General features: G+C 34.4%; 1 protein-coding gene across 1 annotated transcript; it reads left to right on the forward strand.

The window, feature by feature from the left end:
• The first annotated feature begins 1,300 nt into the window (after positions 1-1,300).
• Positions 1,301-18,243, forward strand: LOC145687688 (uncharacterized). The gene is made up of 3 exons (XM_081761143.1): positions 1,301-1,437; positions 1,538-1,608; positions 15,224-18,243. The coding sequence occupies exon 3, from the start codon at positions 15,241-15,243 to the stop codon at positions 16,696-16,698; it is 1,458 nt and encodes a 485-aa protein (XP_081617269.1). The 5' UTR covers positions 1,301-1,437; positions 1,538-1,608; positions 15,224-15,240; the 3' UTR covers positions 16,699-18,243.
• The last annotated feature ends 893 nt before the right edge of the window (positions 18,244-19,136 follow it).

Genomic DNA, 19,136 nt, shown 5'->3' on the forward strand with positions numbered 1-19,136 from the left:
AAGTATTATAATGCATGCGTTTTCGTTATACGTCTGCTGTACGTTAAGTCCAAAAACTACAAGAACTACGCATATAACCTATATTTTAAGTGCGCCACCTACATTTTTTTCTCAGTGTGTTTGTTCATTGCAGGTTTCGCTAGTAAACATATAGATTCCGTATATTTATACAAAATACCGCTGTCCGGACAATATACCGCTGTCCGGTCTTTCTCTGTGTAACAACGGGCATTTCCTTTCTGGCCAAAGGTTATAACTTAAAGACACCATCGCTTAGAATTAGTCTTCAATATATTACATACCAAAAATCACAAGAAAATAGTTTCGAGTTACGGAGATACAGCGCTTTAAGCAATGCAAAAAGGGGCTACTTATGTAACGGCAACAGAAACAAACGTTTTGACGTGATATCATATCTTGGTATCCCTCTCTGAGACGTATTGAAAGATTCAGTGAATCCTTTCATATTACAGTTTTTTTTTTCTTTACTGTAAATTACAAATAAATTTAGTGGCATAGATTTAGCTCCTATCTTTGACTCCCTCGAAAACGCGAGGTCTCGTGTCTAAAATAGCCATCAATGGATTGACAGCTCATACGAGATTGTTGATTCCTACTCAGAATAAACAATTGAAATACAAGTGAACTTTACGTTAGTGTGATTAGAGCAAACTTTGAGTCAAGGACATCGATCTTATAAGTTGTCGAAAGGAAACATCGTAATAGGTAACAAGTGATATCTTGGAAATCAGATTATTCTCTTAATGCATAATGTATTTTGAATGTGGTAATAAATTTCGAATTTAATAATCAATTGATGATAACAAGAATTGGAGGGAGGGAGATAAATCAAATGTTCTCAATGACGGATACCCATACTGTGAGAGTTGAAACAATGAAAACTAGGCAAGAAAAATATTGAATAATTGAAAAAAGAAAAATTCTCAAATAGTCAGTCAGATGAGCGTAGTTATTAACACTGACAGTTGGCAGCAATATCACCAAGAATTTCAAAGTGTGTGCAACGCATTTCCCGCCAAAATAAATCCTGCAGTTAGTTTCTTCCTAGAATTATATTTTATTAAAATTGTAATTGATCAGTGTTTTATTAATTGATTATTACGAAATGTTGTTTTAGGAAACAAATTTTCAATCGATATTAACAATTAGTATGAACTTGAGAAAAATTAGTCACTGAGCATGCGCAAAGGCGTCAGTCGACGCCTTATATATAATTGAAGGAGTATGAACATGCGTCCCATTTGTCGTTCCGTCGTCTGAGTGCTGTTGTTTTCAGAAACGTATTGAATAGCTACGACTGTTTTTTTTTTCTTTTTTTCTTTTTTTCATGGAGAAAAAGAGCAACGTGCTACAGTGTGGCTATTCATGAGTGGCTGTTCAGCATCAAATAAGCGAAGTGTCATATTGGCAAAAGTGGTAAGTTTCTAAATTGCATTAAATGTTTAAGAGCAAATACCAATTAAGTCTAGGTCAAAATAATTAATTCTACATTTTTTTTTGTATTATTTGTTTCCAGGCTGTCGACTGTAAACCTTGCACTCTGAAGTTCTCCGGCGTGTTCCACCTGTTGATTCAGTGATCCGGATTGTAAGTACCTATTACTTTTGAACTAATTTTAAAATCTTTGTGTGGCTTTTATCTTCCGAGACTGTATTTGTTCGTTAGTTACCCATACACATTTTGCAAAAGTATTTATCGATGTAGACGGGCACGTAGCTTGGACGGGTCGGTGAGTGGGTGTGAATAGTTTGTCTTACCAAAGCCGGTCGTCCTAATCGTAAATTTTCTCTTTTTCAATTTATTGATTTCTTTCATTGACTTCATAGCCCATTTTGAAAACCGAGATTGCGTACAATAATACCTTGCAAAAATTTAATGTGATGCGAGCACTTCTTTGCTTTCTTACATGCTTTTATGTTCCTTGTGCTATGTAACCTAGGAAGACATTATAATATCGATCAACTTTGCCATTTAAATGAGATTCGGCCCTGGGATGGTTTATGTAAATTCACTTTAGGCGCAACTTAGAGGAGGGGGATAGACTTAAAATAATCGAAAATGACCGATATTAGTGTTGAATCCATAATTTTTGGGGCCGCTGAGATCAGTAGCGGTACTTTCAATGCCTTTTAAATCTAAATTCAGCCCCGCAACTTGGGGGAGGGAGAGATACATAAAAATGATCGGAAATGACCGATATTAGTGTCAAATCCATACCTTTCGTGGTCTCTGAGATGAACAGTAACAAAACCAATGCCGTTTAAATCCAAATTCAGTCCCACAACTTGGGGAGGGGAAGGGGTATAAAGGAGCTGTGTATTTAAAGTTTTTTATTTCAACCCAGCGAAGCAGAAAATCAACGCCAGCGTATTATATAAAAATGAAAAGGATATTGTTTGTGATCACACCACGGGAAAACAGCTGAACCGATTGTTTTTTTTTTTTCTTTTTGAGATATAATTGCCACGTACTTTGAACTAGTTTTTTTTTTATCGTTTTACTTTGATTGAAGAACGTGCTCTACCGGGTGGGAGGGACCCAAAATTTCAGCTGAAAATAAAATATATTATGAGTCCTTAAAGCTAGTAAGATAAAACTCGATTTATCAACTCGTCGTTAATAAATAACTGGACCCATGTCCGAGCGTTAATGGTAATTTTCGTTTTAAGGGAGGAGGGAGACGACATTTTCTATAACTCATTTCTTCGAATTGAAACTGATATTGCCTACTGTTTGTGATCGTGTCACGGGGAAACGGTTGAACATTTTGATGTAAAATTTCGAATAAAGTGAGTACCAACCCAGTTGAGTTTTTACCATGTTAATTTGATTAAATGGTATATCGAAGAACGGTAGAGGGGGTTAGAAAATAATAAAAAAATACAGTACCTCACAAGTATGTTATATTAGGAAGATAAAACTCGGTATACAAACTTTCTCATTAAAAGTAGAGGACATGTGTTCCAGTGCTTTTGAAAATTTCCATATTAAAGAAGGGACATTTTCTAGAATTCCTTCCTCCACGTTGAAAATGATGTTGCCTGTTGTTTGTGATCGTATCAGGGAAAACGGTTAAACAGTTTCAAGCATATTTACTACTTATCTTGAGCTAATATTTTGTTATATTACTTAGATTGAAGGAAGTGTCCGAAAGGTGGTAGAAGGAGTTCAATATTTATGCCAAAAACGCATATTAGGTCACGACCGTGGCAAGCTAAGAAGTTAAAACTCGGACATATAAATTCGTCATTAACCCACAGTGGGGCGAAAAGGCAAAAAGGAGGCCAAAAGTAAAAAAAAAAAAAAAACGAAAGTTAATAATATAGGATTTTTTATGTAGTTGGCTATAGAAGTGTTAGAAGGGCCCAAATACATAAATAGAATAAGGTTTTTACTTTATTCCGACTACCTGAGCCACTCTTAAGTATACCCTTCAGCAGGTCAAATGCGTAGAGAATAATAGAAGAATTGTGACGCGTCCGTTGAAACGGTTGTAACTTTCGAACGCGTTCATAGTTTTTAAATCTGTAAAGTTTTCCTATATCGTACTGGGAAGCAGAATAAGTGTATGAAGGGAAAAAGTAATAATAATGATGTAATAATTTATAATTTGAATCGCAAGTCAGGCAAAATTTTCACATTGTTTATACATCTTATTAACTTAAAGCGTTGAAAACATTATGTGCACCCTCGTGCACCTCGTTCATATTTTGTAGAATGGTAGCCTGAATATTAATTAATGCTGTCGACAAAAATGTAGTTGCCAAAACGTGCCAATTACGAAGCGTGTTGATGTTAATTATTGTTCATTTAATGTTACAGTGACAAGCCGTTGCAGTTATCATAACCGAATCGAATACCAATAATTTGTGTCATTTAAGTAATAAAACATTTCTAATAAATAAGAACGTAAGTGACAAGTAATTGTTCACCAACATATGTGAAAAAAGTGAATGTTGTTAAAGGTACATAGTTAAAATTACGAAGTATGTTGACATTCTTTTCATTCAGCCATTTTGGATCCGCCATTTTGTTTTTTTTAACTTCAGTTGCAGAATCGTAATCAGCAACCTCAATAGCCCCTTTATCGCCATTTTTGAGAACATTTCTACGACTTTTTCGACTTTTGCAAATTTTATTCCGCCACTTTGGATCCGCCATTTTGTTTTTCAACTTTAGTTGCAGAATCGTAATCAGCAACCTCAATAACACCTTAATATTAAATTTCATTCAATTTGAATATAGTTATCATATTTTGGCCAACTTTTTGCGTTTTCGCCCCACTTTGTAACCCTAGGAACACCAAAGAGGGGGTCGGAGGCCCACAAGTTATTTTTGTTTCATTTTGTAACATTTTTAAATGCATAAAAAAATCTTTAAAAATGGCATTGTCAAGCTTGACCCCATTCATCATAAAACGTACTTGTTTAGTTTTTAATGTTTTATTTTTTCTATTTATAAACAAAGAAAGTGTTGTGGGCCTCAGAGCCCCCCCGCCCTGGTAGTACGAAGTGCAATTTACCGCATACACTAAATGCTATATTCCAGTGTTTTGGTTATTTATTTTATTTTCCTTTGAAACAATTTTAGTATTAAACATGCAGAAGCACTCTGAGCTATTATTCTGGTGCAGTGTTGCCAACTGCGCATTATAAAATTTTACTATATACTATTATTCTGATTATTATATATAATTATATATATTATATATATTATTATATATTCTGATTATTTTCTTGGCACCTAAATATTTTATTTTCTATTAGTTTAGTCCTTCAAACCTGCTAACACCTAAATACGTCAGTTTATATTATAATCACACACACACACACACACACACACACACACACACACACACACACACACACATACACACACATACACATACACACACAAAGAAAGAGAGAGATAATCAAGTTTCAATGGTGATTGGAAAGAACTATGCTGGTCCACCTGTAGTGTCATCAAGTATTTTTAATCATAAAATCTACAAGTAGCAGCCTGCAACACTGACTGAAGAGGCATATTTCATAAGAAATTGTCAGTTCGTTATTTTGTGACTGTGACTGTATGTGGGAATCTGCAGCAGCATTGGAACAATAGCAAATCTTGCTCTTCGCCAAACTCAATTGAGAAAGAACTTCAAGAACTTTTAAATAAATCTGACATAGAAGGTAGTGAGTTCGAATCTAGCAAAGTGGAAATAACCCTGTAAGATTTTGATGCAAAAGACAGTGATTTGAACATTTTTTTTGATAATGCACATGTAACAAATGGAAGCAGTGGTACGCTTCTTGCGATGAATTCCTTGTAATATTCATGATGTTGTAGAAACGTTAGTTTACAAAACTTACAGACAAGACGTAGCTTGTTTGCTTATATTTTACATGTTCATTACATAGGTGGAAAAATCTGACGTTGTGCTAATAGAAAAATTATAACTTACGTTGTGTTGGCAACACTGCTTCTCTGGTGGCATCCCGTATAGCGTCTAATTAACGTCCCTCACACTATCTATTTTTTTTCGCGAAAACAAGATTAGAAAGAATTTCACCATTCCAAGGATAACTGGGATGGAATAATAAAAGATTAATCCTGAATTCATTGGAATACTGAAGTATACCCCAGTCCTCCGCATTCTACCCTAGTTTTGCAGCACTACGGCCAAAATGCTTTTAGAAGCCGCCTTTGTACACATACTACACTGCACTAAGTTGCTATTGTTCTCTTTAATAGTTTTTCTACACAAACAAGTAAAATAATTAGGTCATAGTTACTGAAATAAATAAAAAATGGCAACTTAAACAATTACACACATATAGTTGGCAACACTGCTTAGAAATCTAGTAATACTAGAGAATAAAAATATATGATGTCTTAGACATCCCAAGTTCACATCAGACAAGATCATTTTTTTTTTTCGTGAGAAATAATGACCTTTATGCTGTTGGCCTCAGAGGCTCTCCGTTGGTGTTTCATTCAAATTTATGTTGTCTGTTGTTTGTAATGACATCAAAAAAAAAAAAAAAAAAAAAACGCTAAATCGTTTCAAATTACTTTTGGAATATAGTACCTACCTTATGCTGGAATGTCGCTTTAATTAAAGGTGTAACCTAAAGAGGTATGGACTCAAACTTTCCTGCATAAATAAAGTATCTAATGGATTTTATCATTACACTTTCATTACTGTGAGCATTCTAATGGGTATCCAACTATTTTACACAAATATATTCTTCCCGTGCGAAGAACGGACATTTCAGCTAGATTCTTATGTAAAAATTTAAGCTCGCTATTGATAAGGGACACTAACCTTATAGAACATCATATAAAGACAATGCACACAATATTACATCAAAGCCTAACCGTAAGCATAAGTAAGTTTCTACCCCTCGATACATGAACCTCTGCCAATTTCATTTATTCTGTAAAATTTACTTGGTTTTAATTAAATTTAATGAATGCTTTCTTCAATGCTCAGGAAATATTCATGACGTTTGAGGTTTAAATCCATCAAAAGAAAGGCGGTAAAATAAACTTGTCTACATATTCATTGCTACAAACCAAACATTTTTTTGTTGATTACTTTCATAAAGCTTTGATTATGATGTATCATTGTGTTATTTTTTTAAAGGCTTTTGAGTTATCATCGTCCGCTTGGTAAAAGAGAAAACTTATTGACTTTTGTAAGTTTTGCATACATCTGATGCGATATATATATATATATATATATATATATATATATATATATATATATATATATATATATATATATATATATATATATATATATATATATGTATATATATATATATATATATATATATATATAATGATAACTCTATATCACACTTGGTTCTCAACCAATCTGTCGCAACACACTAGTATGTCACGCAGACCTCTAAGGAGTATCGCAAAATTTTAGGATTAAAAATAATGAAAAAAAATAACAATAATTAGTTAACATCGAGACAGACTGTACCAGTCGACACAACCAGCGAATGTACCAGCAGTAGCAATAATGCTCAGTGCTATACAGAGTCATTATAGAAACGAATTGGTTTCGCTATACTACTACTACTACTACTACTACTACTACTACTACTACTATTACTACTACTACTACTACTACTACTACTACTACTACTACTACTAATAATAATAATAATAATAATAATAATAATAATAATAATAATAATAATAATACTATAGCTTATTATTATTACACAGTACTCCGACTAAAGTGATGCCCTGAACATATTGGTCTTTTCTTATATATTTTGGAACGTTGAATCCGAAAATAAGCCAGAATTTCTCCATCACGCCACATTTTCCCAAACAAATCATTCTTATCATTATTATTATTATCCTACGCCCGCCGGATAGGGTTTTGAAAAAAATAGTAGACTTTATCTTTGGCAGCCCTGGCGACCTTCCTAATTATCACAGAGACATGAGTTATACCTCGTTGGTAAGCTTATGGAACACAAATTTTAACGAGGTATAACTCATGCTCCTCCTTTCTATGCAGTTAGAAGAAAAAGAAGAAAATAATTATTCCTTACTTTTTTTACTTTTTGGGCTCTGGCAACCCCGATCGTTGGCGTACACATGCAAAAAATCTCACATGTAGACCAGACATTGGGTCCACGCACAAAAAAATAGTGGCGTAGCTCCAATGGAAAGGGAGAAAAAATCGAATCCTTGTTACCTCTTTTTTCCCCGTTTGGCAGCCCCAGTGACGCCAAATTGTCATAGGGACATCAATGATACTTCGTTGGAAAGCTTATGGCACACATATTCCAGCGGGGTATCACTCATGTCCCGCCGTCCCATAACAGTGTTGCGAAAGCTAAAAAAATAAATCAGAGTTTTGAAAAAGATCTTCCTGTGATTGTCACTGCCTAAGGATTCTGTTGATTTCGGATTGAAGCGAATTCGAGTCGAGTTTTGAGTCGAGTCAAAGGTGATTTCTCGAGTCAAGTTCTGAGCCGAGCCCCTGTTTTGAGGTCGAGTTTCGAGTTGAGTCCAATTTCATAAGTGGCTCACTCGTTCAGCTCGTTTTAACTCGTTTTGAAATCATTGCCTGATTAGACTGGAAAGCGAAACCAATGAGAAATGTAAGCAATAATGTAAACTACGTTTAGTATTGGTCACTAGATGATACTTTTAGTGCTACTCGCATCTCGTCTCGCCTCGATTAAGGAGACGACAATGAAGTTTTACAACGAGGCAGCCTCGAATGTCGTGAGCACCGATATAAGTAGATAGTTCTTATCATCAAGACTGAGACCTTCATGGTCGACGTTTTCAGCTCAAACAGAAGTCCAACCCGCGTAGTGATGTCAACAATCTCAACTCGGTTCAACTAAGCGAACAGCTCGAGCAGGGTCGGTTGGGATGAGCCCCCGCCTCGGCTCAGGTGAACCAAGCCGCTCGATCCTATGACAACCCTAAACCCGGGCCGAACAGTTTTGAACGTGTTTGCCGGAGCCCTGTAACTTTTAACAATTATTGGCTCGAGGCCGAATACTTGCACCTCTAGAACTCAAGCCAGAACCTTGGGAACGATATCATTGCCTCCTAGATTTCACGACAACCGAGGTCAGCAGTCAACTAGTTTATAGTATTCAGATACAAACAACCTGTCTTCCATGTTTATGCATGGTGTTGTTGTTAAAATAATAATATTTCGATGTCGTTTTCTCTAACCGAATAAGCTGTTCCCAAGAAAAGTTTATACATATAAAAATTGGGAAAAGTAATAGTTATTTTTTTAAAAAAAAGAAAGAAAGAAAAATCAAATAATTACTTAAACGTCTGATGAGAAAAAACTTATCCTAAAGTTAACTGCAACCAGAAATCCAAAATAGTAGGGCTGGTTACATACAACAAAGGGGTAAGAACACTTTTCGGCCAGTTTTACCCGATTGATTTAATACTGGTGATGTTTTAGTTCACTGATTGGGGCATGACTGTTTAAATGCCGGTCTTCCTTAACTTTTTGTCAGAATATCATTTACATTTTCTGTGATTGGTCACGCACTGCAAGAAGCAACTTAGAGATCAAAATTTGCAGCATTAAAGTGACTGTTTTACTGACTTTTGTGTTTGTATTTCTTGTTTGAAGTACCTAAATATTTGCAGCCTACTAAAAAGGAAACTATAGACGTTCACAATTGCCATTGGTAGAAGCTTACATCTGATTCCAAGAGTCAGACGTTTGATCCCATGCCATTTGAGTTGTGACAAAGAACATTGTGAGAGAAAGAGAGAGAGAGAGAGAGAGAGAGAGAGAGATGGAAGACATTCAACTATGGGGACAGAGAGGAATACATTCACGTATACAAGTTTAGAATTGGAGAAATAAATGATCGGGCTGCATCAATATTCTGAGGAAACTTGTGATTTTCTAAAGTATAATAAGAATCATAGGTTCTCATTAAAATCTGTAAGCATCACACCCCCGCAGTTGTCGAATTAGGATTTTTTTTTTTATCATTAGATAATTTTGCAGTGAGAGAAGGATCTTAACATATAGATAATGAAAAATTAACTTTCGGAAACTGGATTCGAGCTAAGAAACTTTTGGTTCTGAAGTCACGACGTTAACCACTTACTCACGGACAAGGCCACTTGGACTTGAAAAGTCATGTTTTCCTTATACATTTCGAGAATGCCAAAATTTCCGAAGTATGAAAATTGGAAATATATTTTCCTGTTTAAAGTGTCAAAATATATGCAGTCTACTAATAGCGAAGGCATAGGAGCCATGATGGTCCATTGGTAGATTTCTTTCATATGATTTGAAGTATCAGAGGTTTGATTCCAGGACATGTGACTTTGTGACGGCTGGCATTGAGAGAGAGAGAGAGAGAGAGAGAGAGTAGGAAGAGAGATTCGAATATGTGGATAGAGAGTGATATATTCAAATATGCAAGGTTAGAATTGGATAAATAAATGATCGAATAGCATCCACATTCATAGAAAAAAATTGTGATTTTGTGAACCATAATAATAAAAGTTTCTAAGTCGAACAGCTAGCATCACAACCACAATTGTCGAATTAGGGTGGAGAATTCTTTTCAAAGCACCAGATGATTGCGCAAGAAGAGAAATATGTTAACAATGGAGAATGAGAAGAAACAAATAGCTTTCGGAAATAGGTTTCGAATTTTCCGCCCATGAAACAACAGAGTTCAGCATCATCCATGGACAACAATATTTGACGAACCGTGTTCTCGGTTACTTAAGAATGCCAACACTTTCAAGGTGGAAGAGTATTAAGATTGGAAATGTACTCTTACTTCTGTTACGAATGTTATTTATTATAAATACTCAAACAAGCGTTGCAATTTTGTCGAAAAAAAGAGAGAAAAAAAAACAAAGTTTAAAATGCATGGTAGGCGAGAAAGTTCAGTGTCTGAAGTAGGGCAAGGTCTCACAAACAAACGTTCAAACCCAAGAATCGTTGATCTACACATGATATCCATGTTCGTAAAGTAGTAGCCTAGATTAGTAAAAATATGAAAGCTGATAAAAGGACAAGGGGGTTAGAACAATTTAAAGGTAAGACTGTAATATGTAGAAAATCTTATTTGCATTTTAGTCTCGAAGCTCTCCTTCCTTTTAGTGGCTAGCGCGCGTGTGTTTGGTGCATGTTACCCTGGTTCAATTCCTGGTGGAAGAGCACGCATTTTTCAGTATCAGAATCGTTCATTCCTATTAAACGTCTGTCTCATTTAACATTAAGTTCCTTCGTGGCTAAGCGGTTAGCGTACGCGCATTTGTCGTGGGAGACCCTGACTCGATTCTCGGCAGAAGCTCATGTATGTTCGGATTCTACGTTATAATCAGTAGGTCCCGTCTCATATAGCCTCGCTGCTAGAAGGGATGTTAAACTCAAAATCAACTAATCAACTCATTTAACATATAAGGAATAATAGTGAGAAGTAAAACTAAAATCTTTAATTTCTCGAACTTCTACTATATGTTCGACTGAGAAAGTTTGATTCTTATGCCTCACAAAATCGCAATTTTCCTTAAAAGGTATATGTTAACCCATAATTCTATCCTTACATGTGTGAATCACTTTGTGTCCCCACATCTCTCTCCCTCTCCCTCAGTGTTGTTTGCCATGAACTCACATGACCTGGAACTAGATATCTTGGTACCTGTTGTAACCGTTCTATCAGAAACCAATCACGACTTCCTATAGGTGTATTGTTACTACGCTGCAGATATTTAAACACTCCAAACAACAGACATTGACAAACAAAATAATAAAACCAGAATTTAAAAAAATGGCATATAAAATAGCCAGAATAGACGTTACACATATCAACAGTACTTAAGAACTATATGAACATTTGCATGTAGTTAGTGAGAAAAAAGAAAATAATCATTGAAGAACACTCATTTCCTTCTGTATCTTGTAAGTAAATTAGTGCAACGTAATTTATCTCTAAACGGAAAGATATACTTGCGTCATAGCAGCAATGAGTTGACTATGGCTGCAAATAAAATTATAAAAGGTAGCGCATTTTTGTGGAAAAATCATTCATCTTCACGGTGCAATATTTTATATCGGATTCTAGAAATTCCAATATTTTGCACTCTACTAAGCGTCTACTGTCAGTTGCCAATTGAAGTTAGACAGAATCCGCTACGAGTGATATAGCCTACCTAACACTTAGGAACGCCAACGCAATATCATGCTGAAAATACTAACCACATTTTAGACTTCATTATATTTTGTTTTGATTTTCACCAATGTAATGAGCTATTCTCAAGAAAGGTTGTTGAAAAATATATATATTTTTTAAAGTATCTCAATAATTTGATAATTATTTATTACGCATTTCTTCATACATGTTTCGTAGGGAGACCCATTTTATAGGGAGTTTATTCTACCTTTAGTTTAAGTATCTAACAGACAAATGAAAGACTTAGAAGAAAAATAACTGCCTTAAAAACACACTAAAGAAGAAAATAAAAAAACAACAGATTTCAAGAGCGCACTAGGAAAAAAATAAAACCATTCTCTAAAATTATAAACTGACTTTTAAAAACGGTTCTAAAAGGCAAAATAAAAATAATAATAATAATAATAATAATAATAATAATAATAATAATAATAATAATAATAATAATAATAATAATAATAATAAAACACTAAAAGATCATCACAATAGCAATGTGCTTGAAAGCAGAAAATAATTTATTAGTATTATCTATATATTTTTATTTTGTACCAAGCCTAACATATTAATGACCCATAAAATTATACTCCAAATATTTTAATATTAGGCAATAATTTGTTCAGCTTAGTACAATTTCAGAAAACAAACTTATAAACAATAGTAATAAATTATTTTCTGCTTTCAAGTGCTTTATTACTATTTTCTCTGTGTTTTAGTACTTTTTTGAAGTGGGATCTTATTATTAAAATTTTATATATAGAATATAATATGTTAGTATCTCCGACGCAAAAACTTATTATTAAAATTTTATATATGAACTTTCCATTTAAAACAATTAGTACCGTGTTTATCCGTTTTCAGATATTTCCCCAAGAAGGGAACAAAAGGGACGGGAATAGAAACCACCTATTTCTCCCTTTCCCCCTCGAATTCCCGAAAAAAAAATCTTCCTTAGTCGTACCGTATATCACAAATCCTATACACGGTCAACATTTCGAGTTTCCAGTTGTTGTGGTTTGGCCTGGGTGTTGATCAATCAGAACATTTTTTGTGTATCTATACTAGCTGAAATAATCGTTCTTTGCACGGGGGAAATATATTTATAATGTGTTTGAACCCCTTCATTTCTTTAGGTTGCGAATGGAGGATGAATTTGAACTTACACGGCATCGGCAATATTGACCACTAATGTCGAAAGTTTTCTATTTTTTTTTTTTTTTTTTCATTTGTCACGCCATTGGCATTCCAGTCCATACCAATGGGGCTGAAATTGGACTACAACGACTTCGGTAATATTACTTATAATCTCAGTATTATCGGTAATATTACTTATGGATTGGACACTAATATCAATTAGTTTCGAATAATTTTACATGTCACCCCTCAGGTCTTTTCCTTCCCTTGCTAAAAAGGTACTACAACGTAAGCTAGGTCAAAGTCCATTCATACCAAAAATCATCAAAATCATATATAAGTATATACATTCTTCATTTTAAATATTTCTTCACATCAATATTTCCATTTTTTCATTTTCGTGTATATGAGTGTAACGATGTTTATCCGCGTACCTCTCCTAGACTGCTACGCTGATTTTGATGATTTTTGGCACATGAGTGGACAATTACCTTGTTTAGTTTCAATCATATTACTTTGATGAAATGCTTATATTAAACGGGGATATATAAGTGTGTCAAACTTTATGCAAGCAATAGAGCATCTCACGATCGTCTCAAATTAAAAGATGAGGCTTAGTATATCAATTCTTCATTTAAAATATTATATATACAGATAGATAGACAAATAGATGTAAGGGTGATTGTCCGCGAATTCGTCCTAGACTATAGTACCGATTTTGATTATTTTCGGTAGATGGGAAGACCATGGGCTGGCTAACTTAGGCTTTTAATATATTACATTGATGAAAATGTTAATTTTTAAAGGGAAAAGAATCGGGTTAAAATTCACGCGTAAAATTAAACATCTCAAAATCCTTTCAACCTAAGAAGATGAAACATAATATCTAAATTCTTCCTTTAAAATAAGGACGCCTGTGTCACATCGATTTTGAAAATTCTAGTTTCCAAAGGGCAAAGGGGTAATCTATGTGTATACAAGTATATAAAACTAAATGAATATGTGTATAATCTAGCATAACTCTTAAACGCCTAGATTAATTTAAATCACGCTTGGCATACATTATCTTGAAAAAATGCAGAGAGAGTAAGCCACTCCAAAGGGGTTGCAAAGAGAGGACATGGAAACCTAATCGGAAGTATTTTATATTAGTGTCAAATCTATAGCTTTTGGGATCGAAATGTCATTTAAGTCTGAGTTCAACCTCAATTATCTTTGTTATATATATATATATATATATATATATATATATATATATATATATATATATATATATATATATATATATATATATATATATATTAATTATAATCTGAAAAAAAAATATTGTGTGGGTGAAACACCACTAGGGTTTCTACGAGTGTGAAGGGGTTGAATGTAAAACTAATCCAAAACAATTGATATTAATATCGAATTCATATTTTTTCGGAGTTGACAAACTTGGTGAGATTCAGGATGACATTTGAGCTCAAGTTTACGCAAGCAACGGTATTTCAGCCGGTCCAGGAATATTCGTTACTTATTTACTTATATGATTTACTCATAATTATAGGGGTAACGCTAAAAGCATTGCTCAAATATTTAATTATTTCATTCATATTCATAAGGGAAAAAAGTTAAAACATTTATGGGCTAAGAATGTCTCGATCTCCGTTGGGCGATAGTTAAACCATCATAATGGTAAAGTTTAACATTATAAAGTAACATTATTATTCTTTTTTTGTGTAGATATGCTTTGTGATTTAGCATGTTTTTTGTTCGATGGTTAGCAAATCCCTAGCACGTAATCAAAATGCCTTGCAGATATCCAACGATCTTGCTATTGAAGCAACGCTAACCAGCTAGATGAGAAAAAAATGCTGGAAGTGGTGGTGGTCATGATGCTTAATGGATGTGTGTACTAACATTACAATCTTATAAGACCAATTAGCGTAATCGTAATAAACTACAAGAGAGTCAGACAGTGAACCAAATTCGGGAGCTCTTGACGTGCAAATTTATGTTCTTTTCGAGTGTGGTTACCAAATATAGCGATCGTCATTTCCTACAGAATTGGCTACTTGTTCACCAAATTTGGTTCAGCTCTGGCCAGTAGTCACAGAGAAATAAAGTACCACATAGAAGATGAGCGGAGCCTGTCCGAGCCCGGCCACCAAATATAGGGATCTTTATTCTTCAGTACCTAGTGACCTGATCTAAACCAAATTTAGTGGACAAGTATTCCATTATCTAAGAAATAAAGTAGTGTCCCCCACATGTATATATATCGTAAAATCCACTTTCACTTACATCTGAATTTTAGTTTTGAAAGTAAATGTATTGTTCTTACGTTGAACAGAATTTTAATTTTGCGAATTATTTCTTTTCAGGTTGATCACAATTGAAGATGGAGATTTTCTCAAAATTCGGAAAGAAAATTGATTTGTTTGAAGAAAAGTCCAACGTCGACGTTTTTCTCTTTTCTTTAGTAAGATACACTGGAATCTTGGGCGCTTTGTTAATTTTGTCCGTAGGTTGTATCTTCTTCGGATATTATGTTATTTGTCGGGGACTTGATGGCTTTGCACTAAATGGTGTTCACTGTGCTTGCTCGAACGAAGCGTATAATTCCAGCTCCTTTCTTCGTCACCCGATCTCATCGATTACAGCAGAGGTAAACCAAGTGTTTGATGATGCAGAAATTAAACTTAGATTTCAAAGCTACTTCAAACTGATCCCGCTCGTCTTCATAATTCAGGCCATTATTTTGTTTCTCTCACTTTCAATGTGGAGACAATGGGACAATAAAAAAGTTTCTAAACTTATTGCTGCCATGAGGAAAGTCCCTGTTACCGACAAACTGATAAATGATGTTGCGACACTATTAATTACAAAAATTCGCAATTTCAAGTCGTACGGAATGGTATTTTTGTTGTGTCATGGCTTTGCGGTAATATGCGCCTCCATTAGTTGCATTGTGGTTTGTGCTTTGGGTACAGATCTCTTTAGGTATTATTTCAGTAGGAACCAGCTTAACATCAATGAGTTTCCGAGCGGCGAAAATGATGTTCCGAACTTCGTTCCAGATTACATCGCTTTTTGCACCTCAACTACTGGAAATATCACCAATTCAACCATCTGGATCTTACCCTCGAACGGCATATACGAGACAGTCGTTGTAATTGAAGCGTGTCTCTCTTTTGGTGTCGTTGCAGTCACCAGCATTTACCTCACGTTCAACATCTCATTGTCATGTATGATTAAGGCTCGGGCGATTTATTTAGGGTATCTTACGAAGTGCAACAATCGTTATGCTGTATACAACTTAGCTAATGTATTGTCATATGATGAGTTTGTTGCACTGATTACTATTTGCGAGAAAATGAAATCCTCATTTCGCGGGTACTTTGTGTCAGAGTTATCAGCTTTGCTCCCAGTCTCTGGTAAATGGAATAATGCCACGGATCTTAAAGCAGATGGTAACATATGTGATAACGATTGTCATGTGTATGACACGGATGGTGACACAGATGATGCAGACGAAGGTGCCACCGATACCGATAATACAGATACATATACTGATAATTATACCAAGAACATGAATGTTCAAAATACAAACAAAACGTGTGATAAGAATTCTGATAGTGATATCTATTCGGTAGCATTGGACTCTGATGGGAAGCAACCTGTTTTAGAGAGCGTGGAAGTAGATGTGGAACCATGTCTTTGCAATGCCTGTGATGTATTCTCGGCATCCAATACCCTTCTGTGCGAGATGGATGATTACTTGCATTATGCAACACCTGAGGAAATAGTCGCTATGGAAGAAGTTTCTGGCAAGTGCAAACGCTCAGTTGTCATATAACAACGGGAGAGAGTGATTGAGGATGAACATGACGTAGTTGAATATGAGGTAGACGATGAGGATGAATATTGTGATACTGAATTTTGCACATGTTACGATAATCTCTGTTATCTTCACTAGAGAATGCGATGCTTCTTTGCCGTAGACGATTTGTCAGAAGTTGGTGGCAAAGCTATGATTAAGGATAGTGTGATCCTCAATTTACTCGCTTAGTACTGTTGGTAAATATATACATTTTAAGAGGTGTTAATATGTTGCTAATTGCAGTATATGTGTCGTTTTATTGTTGAAATAAAAATGAATGTAGTACCGAACACATTTGTCGTAGTCAAGAGCGAGTGCCTCTCTTGCCTTTTACTGCAAAGTGCGTGAGTTGCTTAATTTATAAATCAAATAGGAATGTGTATAATTTAACATGTTTGTACTGTTTCTCTTATTTCCCTCTTATATCGGCCAACGTAATATCTCATACTAGTTTTCGTTTCATTCAAAATAACTTAATTAATTGAAAATATTGGTAATGTAATTTTCTTAACAACATACGTACAATGCAAAACCGAACACTTTCTTGAGAGAAAAATAAGATCATTGAAAACAGTGGTGCCTGAAATATTTCATTACGTATTTTGTAATTATTAACAGTTTAAAGGCAACTTTTGTGCCTTTTTACATTTTCTTTACATGTTACAATGCTTCAATAGTGGTTGTTCTTAATACTTGAAGTTTCAGAAGGGCAATGATCTTAAGTTCTAGTATTTTCAAATAAATAAACACATATTATTGAAATTTTAATTCACATATTGATGTACTGAAAATAATTATTTGTAAAACTTGTGCCATGTATGATTGTATATGAAGGAGAGGAAATATTTTCAAAATATCTATGTGTTGTCAGAAATACTACTTTTTTTTTCGAATGCATTACGTTTGACAATTCTAGTCAATTTTATATTCTTTTAGTATTTTTGCACACTGCAAATATTGCACTATTATATATGTACTGGATTTAAATAATATCCGCAAATGTTGGACGCGGATTTTTGTACTATTGTTTCGGTTTATCTTTTAGCTTCAGTATATAGTCTTTTCTTGTGTAGTTCATTCAAAAAAAATGTAAGTTTACTTTTTCTTGTAATAAAATAGCACAGATCAGTAATCAGGATCATTTCTTCATGCCAGCACTAAACACGTTCTTCTATGTTAATTAGGTTGATAACACACTTAGTTTTAAGTTCATTCCAGTAAATAATTTTACCTCTGAATCTCACCTTTATATTTTGCAATCAACTTGAGTAGTTAGAGAGCATCCTTCAAACAGCAACAAAACAAGAAATATATAAACATGTATGCTTTTTTCTTGTAGATCAGTGCCTCAAAAACGCTCAGACGGCTTATATCTGGTGTGTGTGTCATGTAAATGTTTCAAAACTGTTTAAAATTATTCTAATACAATTGTACCTACTTGGTAATGCCAGAGAATTGTTCGAAATAGCCTATATAAGAGTTAAGATGTACATTTTCTACACTTGAAAAACCTCGACCATCTAGTACTTTTTAAACTATCTGTATTCTTATTCATAGATATAATTAAACCAAATAAATATGTATTTTCTGGGCCATTTCAAATATTGTTTCAATACGAAATGTTAATATTCCTTATATACAGTAGCAAAGAATAAGGCATGAAAAGAGGTAGAAACGAAACTTCTAGGCTTTTGTCTCAAAAAGTATCTCGTAGTCCAAAGGAGACATTTGATTAATGACAGAATTAATGGAATGAGAATGCGGGAGTAAACGAGATCTTTAGAAAAGAAACTCAGACATGACGTTGTGTACAAAATGCTCACATGGACTGGGATCTACACAGGGACACCTGGCACCGGAGGTGAGCGCTCTACTATTGTGCTACCGTGCCTCAAGGTGAGTGGTAATATATTTTTGAAGACGCTTTCACATACTTTGGTGGGTTGATGTGACCTTCAGGTTGCGTACACAAAAAATGGTGTAAGGAGGCTATATCAGCATGTTCAGTTTTGTAATTTCAAGGCACGATGCAACTACTAGTATGTATTGTGTATTTTCATTTACATTCTTCCAAGGAAAATAGACAAACTAAACCACGATATAGACGTTAGTGAGTATTTTCAATATAATTGCAGTTTCTACTAAGAAATATCTTTGTTGTTTTTTTCCGAAAGTGTCATTACTTTTAATAGTGAAAACAAAACTTTCCTTTAAACAAACACCGAAATAACAATTTAGTTGGTTATGTAGAAGTCCTTCGTCCCTTACAGCATCGAGGATATATGAGACGTGGACATACGCGGTTTAAAGTGGAATCTGAACCATCATAATACGTTTAGAGTTCAAGGCTCTCTCTCTCCCCGAGAATCGATCCCGAGATCCCGTGCACCAAAAGCGTGTGCGATGAATAATTT

Source organism: Thermobia domestica, chromosome 6 (assembly GCF_964235325.1).
Source record: "Thermobia domestica chromosome 6, izTheDome1.hap1.1, whole genome shotgun sequence".
Lineage (NCBI taxonomy): Eukaryota > Metazoa > Arthropoda > Insecta > Zygentoma > Lepismatidae > Thermobia > Thermobia domestica.

Excerpts from the sequence above, each read along its gene's own strand:
- LOC145687688 (XM_081761143.1), top strand. The coding sequence starts at position 15,241 with ATGGAGATTTTCTCAAAATTCGGAAAGAAAATTGATTTGTTTGAAGAA.